Below are 11,638 nucleotides of genomic sequence, written 5' to 3' on the forward strand. Positions count from 1 at the left end.
TTTACATTTCATCTCCAGCCATCAAAGGTTGTAAAAACAATCCTGCTGTTCCTAGAATACATACCAGGATGAAAACCCATAGAAAAATACGATCAATTACCATGGCAACATATTTCCAATCATCCTGAATCTGGAAAAAAAAAAAATAGCAAGTTGACATGTTTATTAGGTGAATAAGTTGCATTAGCAATAATACCATTTCATATAGGAAGTGCACTTTCTTCTGTATGTAGATATCTTTATGTATACACAACTTACACATCTGTTTTCACTGACAAATTAATTCATTTTGAAGAAGCTTTATTTGCATATCCTCTTTGGAGCAAAGCCAAAAGCTGCTGCTTCAAATCCAAAAGGTTGATCACCAAGACACTGGACTTGAGGAGATACAACTTCTCATTCAAAGATGAAAGTGTAAAGCTTTAGATTCTTAGATGAACAGGTTTGTCCAGAAAATGTTACTGAAACAGACTGCTCCTGCTGGTCTTTAGGTAGTATGTAAAAAGCAAAAATTAATTGGTATATAATTATTTGGTACGTTAATTACGTAGTACTGAAATTTGACTGTTTTCATGCATAATGCAAAATTCATCTCTGTCCCTTTCATGTAAAAAGGGAACCAAGTTTCAAAAAACAACAGATTTTTCTAATTTTCTTTTTTTTACAGTGAATGTTCTAGCAAGAGTGACACTGAAGTATTCTATATGTTATATATTAATAGTAACTTGGTGATCATTTTAGTTACTATTGAGATTACAATTCAATTTTTTTTTGTTTTCTTCAAGAATGATAAGAAATGAATAATGCATTTGTTGTTTTTAAAATTTGTTCTTTTTAGCTTAGAACTTGTTTGTTAAGGGAAACTTAAAAACCCAAAGCAACCCTGTATTTTCTGTACCAACTAAACTAAATAGAGTTCTGATTTCAGTATAAACAAAGTGAAGTTAGAATGAAGTGCCAGAGTGTGGGGATTTAAATTCTGTGATAATTGTGATGGTGTGGCTACTGCTCATAGTATGTTTGAGGAATATAATAGAAAAAAATTTTAGTTTTTTTTTCTCCTTTATTGTGTTAAGATGCAGCTTTGTGAAAGATGCCGGTCCCTGTCTCGCAGTAGTTGCCTCATTTAGCTACAGCACTTTACTCTGCAGCAGCAACAGAATGAGCACCATCATCACTGTGAGGGACATTCACTCTTACATTTCTGTTGTTGATGGTAAGCTGTGGGAGGAAGAATGTAACTTTCTAAAGGCCATAGGGTCAGCAAATTCCACTATTAAGATTATAACTTGGAAAATCCTAACTTCAACTCTTGTGGGATGGGTGGTCTCGTATGTTCCCCTAGCAGTGGTTGCCTTAACATGCCTCACTCAGTACATATTGTGAATAAAAGAGATCATTGTGCAGCAGAGCTGCTTCTCAATTATGTAAGTTCAAAACTGCACATACTTGTAATACAGCTTGTGTAATTTACTTGCATAAAATAATGGTCTCTGTTATCTTTTTTGTCTGTTTGTTTGAGATCTTTTTCTTACCAAACACACTAATGGCAAAAGGTATCTGCAGTTTGAGTAACAGTAAAATATGTTCTTACCTCTTTTGCTTCATTCTGCATTTTCATATTTTCTGCAATGTATTTCACACTTTCAATAGCATCTCTCATTTCTGGTGACAGAACTGAGAATGAAAGCATAGGATCTACAGACTCAGAGCTTGAACTTCTCGTGAGATTGCCACTGAAATCCGAGAACTTCGTGCGCTGGTACTGACAGCAGCTACATGCCGTATCTTGACATACAAAGCCATCTTTACAGCATTTGGTTTCAGAACCGTTGATGTAATTTAAGTTTGAAAACTCAGAAGTGAATAATGGTTTTGGCTTCTGATTATTCTCTTCATCACTGGCAGGCCTTGTCATGAACATGATCCGGGGAAGTAAGTTCAAGAAAATGGTTCTCACCCACACGGGCATTGTGTGTGTCTTGGGTGTTCTGTAGTGCACATTTAGTACAAATACTGTTATGACAATTGATAGAGTTACAAATATCATGGTGAAAAGGAGGTATTCCCCAATAAGGGGAATTACCAGGGAAGTAGAAGGTATGGTTTCTGTGATAACAAGAAGGAACACTGTTAAAGAGAGAAGAACTGATATGCAGAGTGTCACCTTCTCACCACAGTCTGAGGGCAAATAAAAAACTAATACAGTCAGGAAAGAAATCAGCAGGCAGGGAATAATCATATTGATAGTGTAAAATAAAGGTAAACGCCTAATGTAAAGAGAGTATGTGATGTCTGGATATATCTCTTCGCAACAATTGTATTTGATGTCGTGTTTATACCCTGGAGCTTTAATTATAGCCCATTCTCCACTCTCCCAGTAATCTTTCAGGTTCATTGTAGAGCCAATTAAAACTAAGTCAATTTTGGCTTTGTCGTAAGACCAGGAACCAAACTTCATGGTGCAGTTCTGATAATCAAATGGGAAGTAGGTTACATCTATTTTACATGAACTTTTAAATATAGCTGGAGGTATCCAGGTCACATCACCCGTGTATTTTAAAAGGGCCTTTGTCTTGTCATCAACCTGGAAATCCCCAACTGCACTGTAAAGCAAGTAAAAATAACAAAAATTAGAATGATCTACACCAGGTAGTTCCATACATTCAGATCATATACATTAACTCTTTATTTTGGGGAAGTCAGCAATTACTTGTTTACTTGGAGCTCAGTTGCTAATGCAAGACTGAGTCAGTGACTGTCATAAATTTGCACAGTTAAACTGAAACAAAAGCTCTATAAACTCACCAGGGAGGAGTTGGAAGGAAATACTCTCTCTTAATTAATAGCATGGCTTGGTGCAATCAATATTCAAAATGGCAAATAACAGATTGCAAATGGCAGTCTGACTAGATGAGTGTTGTAGGCCCCTGCCAACTGAACTATTTCATTCTATTCTATATCTAGATTGATCAAGCCCATCAGAACTCAAGGGATGATAAGAATTTTACTGATACTTCCACCTCTTCTGTGGACAGTGCAGGTAGTAACTGTGGAAAGAGGGATTAGGTTTGGGGTCTATCTTTGCATAATGAGTGTATTTTCTAAGAGGTTTTTTTAAGTCCCACTTTGCTATCTTGTATGATCCACTTGAGTAAATGAAAAAGTAAAATTAAAGGGTAATTTGAAATGTTAAGGCCCCAGTTAGAAAAGGAGTGTCATCACTGTTGCTCCATAGACCTGAGTTTTGGATCTTGTAGCTGAGTCCATTTCATTGAGAATTGCTTTCTTACAGATCCATTTAGTTATAGTTTGGCTCTTCACAGTCTCAGAAACTGACATCTAAAGTAAAAGGTGTCAGATTGTGAATTTAACTGCTAAAAAGCTAGAATTTGCATTTCTTTCAGTTAAAGTTGTGATTCACAGGGGCTTGTGAAGGGGAAAAGCCAAGTTCACTTTTGCCTGCTCACTTGCAGCTCCAGGTTAGAGCTGATTCCTGCCCAGTGGTGCTGATGTGGCTGGCATGAAGGTGAGAACAGCAGTGGGGGGATGCAGGACACAGGTGTGTTGAAAAGCAGCTTTTCAGTGCATTCTGTGAACTTGCTGCTGATTTTTTTTAGAACTGGTAACATCAACCCCTCTCCCTGAACTAAGAAGTTAAATATGCAAGAGCCTTACTTGTTATATAAAACAATATCTGGTTTCCAGATCTGGCCAGATGGAACTCGGATGAATTCAGCACCTCCATAGTCTGCTGGATTCCACCGAAGCTTGTAATCATTCCAGATCTAATTATGGTAGAAATGAGTCTATGTTAGGTTTGTGAAGAAACTGAAATTCAGTGGACTAGATCTGAACTGAGTGCTGTCATATCACTTCCACGGTTGATTTATTTTGGATACTACAGTGTTTAGATGTTTCTTTAACAAACACATATGTGTGGTGTTTTTTCATGTGCAGATTTTAGGTGGGCCTAGATAGCTAGACCTTGTTGGTCATATGCATATATGACTTAAATATATGTGACTGTCCCAGAATGTCTACTCAGTAGCTGGAACAAGGTGAAAGAGGGACTAAGATACAGTCCCACACTCTCTGAAAAGAGAGTAATAATAACTTTGATCTCAAAAAACCAGGTATCTGTGGGACAGTGAAAAGAGATTCCTGGAGGCTGTGGAGCAATTTGTGAGCATCAGTCGAGGGACCTTGGGTAGATGGGTCAGAGAGAGCTCCAGGGTGTTACGGCTCAGGTAACAGCCTTTGTCGCTAGGACTTGTTAAACCCCATTTTAACGAGGTTGAATATCAAGGTGAAGGTGGGAACTAAATTGGTTACTAAGCCGACTGCAAAAGTTATTAACTGCATTTTTAAAAGCCATTTTAACGTGAAGTACACATTTTTGGTTCGTTCTCACTTTACGGGAGCTAACCAGCACCAAGTGGCGCTGTGCGGGGACCTCCATGCCGAGCTGCTTCCCTTGTGTTGGTGTCTGCCAAGGCAGCGCGTTTGGGAGTCTCCAGAGAAAAAATCTCGTATTTAGCGACTGCAGTAAGTGTAGCAGCCTTCCTCCGCTCCTGTCCCGTGCCTTCCTCCGCTCCTGTCCCGTCCCTTCCCGTCCCCTCTCGCCGGGCGGTGCGGCGGCCGCTGGGGGGCAGCAGCGCGCCGGGGAAGGGCTCGGGCGGCGCCGCCGGCACGGAGCGGGAGAGCCAGGGATGCTCTCCTGGGATTCTCTCCCGGGATGCGTCTGTGCCCCGAGGGACCCGAGCCTGGCGCCGCCCCCGCGACCCCGGTGCTGCTGGAGCCCGCAGACGCCTCGCTGGGCAGGCGGGTCCTCCCGCCCCGGGTCGCCCCGGTGGAGCGGGGAACACTCCCGCGCTGGAGGGGAAGTGAGTCGGTGCCGTCTGCGCTGTCACTGAGCGCTACTTACGTGCTTCAGCCACAAGTTGGTTTCCATTATCTGGTTGACTTCGTCCTGGAAAAGAGAGGTGTGTCGGGAGATGTGCCGGCCCTGCCGCGGCGGCCGGCGGGGCTGTACTCACCACCTTCACCAGCTGCGACATGGACACCTCGAACTGGATGATGACGGGGTCCGAGACGTTCTTGACGGGGCGCACGAACTGGTTGTAGCTCTCGAAGAGGGCCGCGTAGAGCCGGTGCTCGGCCTCGGAGCCGCCGCAGCCTGCGGAGGGCACGGGGTGAGCGCCGGGCCAGCCCCGTGAGGAGCAGGGCCGCCCCGCTACTGAACTGACTGCCCAGCATCCCTGTGCGCTGGGCAGAGCCCCAGCCTCACCTAAGCGGGGAGTAGTGTGCCATGGGGGACATTCGCTTGGGCTGCGAGAAGAAAAGCAGTGAAAGGTAATGCTATGACAGAGGTTTCCTAACACACGTCTGCAAAGTGAGTTAAAAAAATAGTTTTGGGGAATTACTGAAGAACTAGGGCTGCAAAAACCGTTTTCCCTCACAGTCCCAATCCCCCAGACCTGGCAAGGCCACAGGGCTGTGGAACAGAGGAAAGGGAAAGTATAACCCAACAGACCAGGCCTCTGGTAAGGGGTCAGAACGCCTTGCATTAGGAAGAGTCCCAGGAAAAGTCTGCTTTCTAGTCTGAGTCATGACTGCATGATTACGGTGAGGATAACAGCCTGCTTCTTAAAATATAAAAAAAGAAAAAAGATTAAAATTTGATTAACTGTTACATTCACAGACTTTTCAGCACACTCAAAGAAATGTGCTAACTACCCCTTTATTATTCTAAGTAGTTTTTATTTATAGTAGATTCCTATTGTCCTTTTGCCAGTCATAAGTGCAGTTCATCGTACTCTGTGGCCAACAAAAAAGCTGCAAGCTGAAATTCTTAACAAGGTACTTCACCTGTTTCAGGATGAGCTGTGAGAGCTTGTATTTTACACTACTATTTTACTATCAAACTAGGCAATAACCATCCTGACACTATTAGAAGCCAGTGGCCTTTTTATTTTTAGAGAGCTATCTCAAACTCTCTTCTGAACTACACATCCTCATGAATTCCAACTGAAAAACCAAAAAAGGTTTTGTCATTAATGGATAGCACTATGCAAATTTGGCAAAGTCACAAACTGAAGTCTGTTGAACATATTCTACAGTTCCTTTGAAATGGAAATATGAATATTTGCAAGGACATGTTTATTTTTTGCCAGTTGTTTTTTAGTAGAGAAAGAGGGGGGAGGCAGAAGTATCTGCAGGTGACAGATTGCACCAAGCAGGTGTTGCTTTCGAATCTGTGAGACCTCACCTCTCCCTAAGACAAGAGGGTTCCCCTCATGTGAAACTGTTCAGCTAAAAGGTCTTTGGTTTGGTGTTGTTTGATTGGTTTTTACCCCTTGTGCCTTCTCTTGTTCCCTTGGAGTGCAATTTTGTTTTCAGATTAGTGAAATCATTCAAGCTGGCTTGCTAACTAAAAAATGAACATTTTTAACTGCCAGTCTTGCTTGTACTATTTGTTGATATCTTCTACCTCATAGATTGAGATTTCCTGGAATAAATACCCTTCAATCTTTTAGATAAATAATTTTAAATCTAGATGTTAACACTATTATAGTCAATCCCAAATTGCCAGCCTTTTTACATGTCACCAGCACTCTAATTAAATCTAGCATCCACTGTCTCTAGAGAAGTGCATTTATGTGGTTTTTCATTTAAATATCTCGTGCTTTCCATATCTGCAGAGAGAAGACATGCTGTTTGCAGCACATACTTAAAGCTCTTTAATGTTGTCACTTTCTTGTCTTTTCTGCAATATATGAAACCACACCTTTATGTATAAGGTGCTATTTCTTCATGTTAACATGGCTTTATGTGTCCTGTTTGGTATCTTTAATCAGGACTACCTAACTACTTTGCAAGGATAAACTTAAAAAAACCCCCACTGAACAACAAACTATGTAACAGAAAGAGCTGTACCACGATTCTGTCCATTTGCCCCTTAGGCTGGAGAGTGCTTCTGCACTTCTTAAAAATAATTTGCACCAAAGCTATCTCCTGCTCCCCTTTTCAACCCTCCCTTCACCATCAAAGAATAACAAATTAAGGATCACTCACCTTGACAGAGAAAGCAAACAGCAGCAGTTAGAAGGAGAGTGTTCAGGCTCTCCATGGTCTTATGAATTACTGCCTGTGGACAGGGGCTGTTGAGGATGAGCTTCACTGCCAGGACTGTACGAACACAGGGAGCGGGGCGAGCTGCGCTCCTCCGATGCGTGAAATGCCTGCAAGCAGCAGCCGGCAGGACCCTGAGCACAGCTCTGCGCACTGAGATCCCATTAGGTTTGCTGTGCTGCCCCCTTTCAAGCTACCCAGGCTGTCAGAGCTTTGGAAATGGCAAATAAAGTGCAGGAAAAACAGATGTTATTGTAGGCAAAGAGCAGTCTTCTGGCACAGATAGTAGGCAAGATTCCTTAAAATGGTGCATAAATGAGCCTGGTAATCTGACAATGCTGAGGAGTTTTCCAGCCAGCTGCTATACAGAATTCTTATCTATCAGAAGCTCATGCCAATCTACTAGGGGAAGTTTAATTAATACAAATCTTGTAATTGAATTGTACTGAAATGACTATTGACGTTAGGGATGCTTGATTTAGCAGTGAACTGAGATCATGGGACCTGAATTTCCAATTATGCTGTTAATGTTGAGGCTTTTTTCCTGCTTGTGTCTCATCTTGCAAGAGCGTGTGCTGGGTGCTTGACCATGTAAAAAGGATGTGCTATTCCCAAGGAGTAATTAAAGGCATGTACAACTGTTGGTGGGATCTGAGCCCAGAGTGGTAAACATAGCAGCTGGGATCTGGCAAGAATCTGGGGCTTTGAATGGTAATCAAACTTGACCAAACCCTTGAGAATAACTGTCTTTGGACCATTCCTACTTTTGTAGATTAGAAAGGTGACATTTGAGAAGGGGAATATGAGCACAGGATCCCAACATGATCCCACAAAACCTAATTGTTCATGGGGAAGGACACTGGAAAGAAGGAGGAGTTGTTTGAAATTCAACCATAAAATCATGATTTGCAAAGTGAGGCGTGTCCCAGGCTTCCTTGTTAACTTACATGTCACCTTTTGCACTCCCCTCCCCATCTGGAATGACTGGGTGTTGCAAGCTCATGCAGTGGTCGTTGCACACATCTGTGTAAAAGGAGGAAGGAGGGAGAGAAAAATATGGGAATCTACCCTCATTTTTAGAACAGATGAGAAGGAAGCCCTGTAGGACAGCACCAATAGGTGCTTCATTGCCTGCCCTTAGGGAAGGATAAGCAGTGACCCCCTATGGTACTGTGTTAAGAGGTAGCAGTGGGAGAAAGAGCATCAGACTGGGTTCAGTTCTTGGCACAGAGCTTGTTTATCCTGTTAGCCCTGTTTCTCAGAGCATCATTCACTTTGTCCCCAGACACATGCTCTTATGATAATTTCTGTAATTCTATTAGCTTGGAGGAAATAGGCTTTACTGTCCATTTGATTTTATTTCTTCTTTTTCCAGAGAACTTGGCTGCTTGGTCTTTTAGCTTAACCCTTTGTGGATACTTTTGGTTTTGCATTTCCAGGGCATTGAGACTAAATGTTTTCCCTTTCTGTCTCCTTGCTATAAGCAGCATTATAACTGAGAATTTTGTTTTTTCTTTTTAATCCCAACTAGAAATGAGTTCAAGCTTCAAAGATCAGATCATAATCTGTGTTCCCCAGAAGTCAATGCTTAACCTGAATAATTTGGAAACATCTGATTTGCAGAGGAAGCAGAGAGCCATAGCATCAAGAGATATAGGTATTTTAGCTTAATTTGCTTGGTTACTGAAATTTTAAGTCGTGTTTGTATGGCACAGATATTTTGTTTCTAACATCCCATACTGGATCTCCTGGTGAAATCAGCTCAGAATTGTGGTAGGATTATTTTTATGGCTGGAGAGGGTGATGTGATGAGAACACGTCACCATGACTGCACTGCAGAACTACAGAGAAGAAGAATTTGTATGGGTAGGGAGAAGCTGATCTACCCAAGAAGATCTGCAGTAACAAAATATGCAGCCTTTGTTCTTTAATAAACGCACTGCTATTAGAGGGGTTTCACTTTGTTAAGATTTGTTAAGATCAAATCTTAATCAACTCAGGAGATGAAGAAAAGAAAATTTTCCCATCTTTGTCTGGGGTATTGATGCTCCCAGTTGTTCCCAATTTGCTGTGGCTGCAGGGGTGCAGAAACAGTCCCCAGTAAACTCAGCTGGGTGCAGGTGGTGCATGTGAGTGGTGGTGTTGGCATTTCTATGTGTTCTGATGGAAGGCAAGATGGGTCCGGATTAAAGAGTTTTGTAATGGTAGGGAATGGACAGAGACCAAACAGAGGCTTTTCCTCACTGGTAGGGAAGCAAAGACTGGTTGCATGCTACCACTGAAAAGCAATTTTAGTGTAAAATACATTTTGAATATCCAGTTTTTTGTTTTAATGGAAAGCATTATGGTAAAACCCCTGAAAAGTAGAAATGTTGAAGTTTATTTTGTTCAATGAGCTGGGACATTGTCACATTCATGTTTGCCTGGAAGACAACATTTTTGATAATTCCTTTTCTCTAGTCTTTTAGTTTTAAAAATTTGCCCAAAAAATCAAAGCAGAAAACCTTGTAATTCTTTGACAGGTGAAACTGGGAGCAGTTCTATGTATTATGTAGGTGGAGCTGCTGAGGGTTAGCCAAAAATAGCATTTGCGACTTGGAAAGTGCAGTTTTAGGAGGTCAGATTTTTCAGAATTTTAGGACTTCGGGTGAAATTTTTCATTCTGAAGTTTGCTATGGATTAAATTATTTCTGGAAATGTTAAAGATACAGTGGTAGTTTCCAAGAACATAACAAGGAAAGAGTATATTGTTTCACTCAAGATTAAAAAAGGAATAAGGCCGCCACACTGTATGGAAAGCACCAGAACCCACCATTTCCTGGATGAGGAGCTCTGGTTCTGCAGGGATCTCCCTGGGGCCAGTGATGTGCCTCTTGAAAGCTTTTTCTGGGTTTGTCAAGTCTGAGGCCTTCATCTGCCTGTACTCTGTGTTAGCTGCTAGCTGAGCTGCCAAATCCTTTCTAAAACTTTTGTCCATGCTGAGGATAATTCAGCTGAAGGCTGCAGTTACAGAGCCAAGCATTATCAGTCTTTACTGCTCATAAAGATAAGGCCAATTCTGAGGCGGGAGCACCTGAGGCCTCATTACGTTTGCATTCAGGCAGTGAGGGGAAGGATAAGAAGGAGAAGGGTGGAAGAGTAATGAGGGTAAGAGGGGGACAGAGCCCTAAGTCCTGTTGATGTTGGGTGAAAACAGTAAAGAGGGGTCTCTGCTCTGCACAGGCCCGTGTCAGTCACGGGGACTGCAGCTGCCTTGCTGCATCCTTGGCTGGGTGAGTCCCTGTCCCTCCTGCCCTGAAGGAGTGTGCAGCAGCTCTCACAGTTTTTAAGTCTGCATTGCCTCTTTCAGATTCCCTGTTCAGGGTTATTTTGATATTTAAAGGGGCTTCACTTTTACACTGCCTGCGCAGCGCTGGCAGCTGCTCTGGCTTCCCTGTGCCTTCTCTGTAAGCAGAAAGAGCTGTTCAGCAGCTGGGGCAGTGTGTGCACCTGTGGTTGGGATATAACCTAACATACAGCAGCATCTCCCTGCATGGTTAAAGCACTCCTCTGCTGCCAGGGCCTGTCTGTGCCCCCATCTCACCTCACAGCTGTTTTTTCAGTTGCCTGCAGAGTAGCTCTGCTCTCTGGGTCTGAAAAGGAGAAGGAAACATTTAAGGTGGGGAAAGCCCGTTTGACCCACCTAAACTTTACACCACCCACTGCTCACCATGGGAGTGTCCAGAGTAGTTAATATTTGGGGAAATGGCCAGCAGCCTGCCCTCTCTGTGAAAGGAGGATATGGCGATCCCAGGGTGTACCTGCATCAGTGGACCAGTCCTACAGGTATCCATCACCTCCCTGCCCTTCCTGAGGGACACAGTTACAGTGCTTAGAGGAAGGGGAATGGAAGGGAGGATGACAGTGTCACAACCCTTCCTTCTTCTAACATGGGGCTGAAGACAGCCTCACCTACCCCATTTGTGATACTTTTCCCCCATCTCCTTCCCACACTGCTGGGCACCAGGCCCTGCTGAAGTGCTCAGGCCCTCAGGGAGCCCTCCCATGACTCAGGGAAGGGTGTGTGTGCCACTGGTGCAGGGGAGTTCAGCCACAGGCTGGGAGGGAGTGAATGCAGTCCTGTAGCTACTCTGAACAACTGAAAAGGTGTGGATGCAGATGTTTTGGCACATCTAAATCTATGTATTTACCTGGGCCTGCCTGGGGAATGGCAATCTAGGTGGAAATGTAGCTTGGTCTTGATGAAGGTAACTAGAGCTGGAACTGTCTTCAGCTGTGGCTTGTTGAAGAACACAGATTTAGGTGTCAACTTATCCCCCCGGACAGGTGAGCCTCAAATCCCTTTCGCAAGTAGCAGTGGATTTTAACAGTTTGTTCACCAACGTTAGTTGTACTTACTAATGGTGGTACAATTGTTGTATGTCCTGACAGCACCCTAAGGAAAAACTGAGACTGGTTTAACTCAAAAAGTGCCAGGGGCCCACTTCTCTTTTTGCAGGTTATG

General features: G+C 43.0%; 1 protein-coding gene across 1 annotated transcript; it reads right to left on the reverse strand.

The window, feature by feature from the left end:
• Position 1: 1 nt before the first annotated feature.
• On the reverse strand, positions 2-7,186 carry CHRNA3 (cholinergic receptor nicotinic alpha 3 subunit; the record flags this gene model as incomplete). Its single annotated transcript, XM_082290939.1, has 6 exons — positions 7,078-7,186; positions 5,040-5,179; positions 4,928-4,972; positions 3,679-3,788; positions 1,595-2,606; positions 2-130 (listed from the first exon to the last, which is right to left on the reverse strand). Exons 1-6 carry the CDS (start codon positions 7,130-7,132, stop codon positions 2-4), a joined length of 1,491 nt encoding a protein of 496 aa, XP_082147065.1. The 5' UTR covers positions 7,133-7,186.
• Positions 7,187-11,638: the final 4,452 nt, after the last annotated feature.

This window comes from Coloeus monedula (assembly GCF_965178545.1).
Source record: "Coloeus monedula genome assembly, chromosome: 14".
Lineage (NCBI taxonomy): Eukaryota > Metazoa > Chordata > Aves > Passeriformes > Corvidae > Coloeus > Coloeus monedula.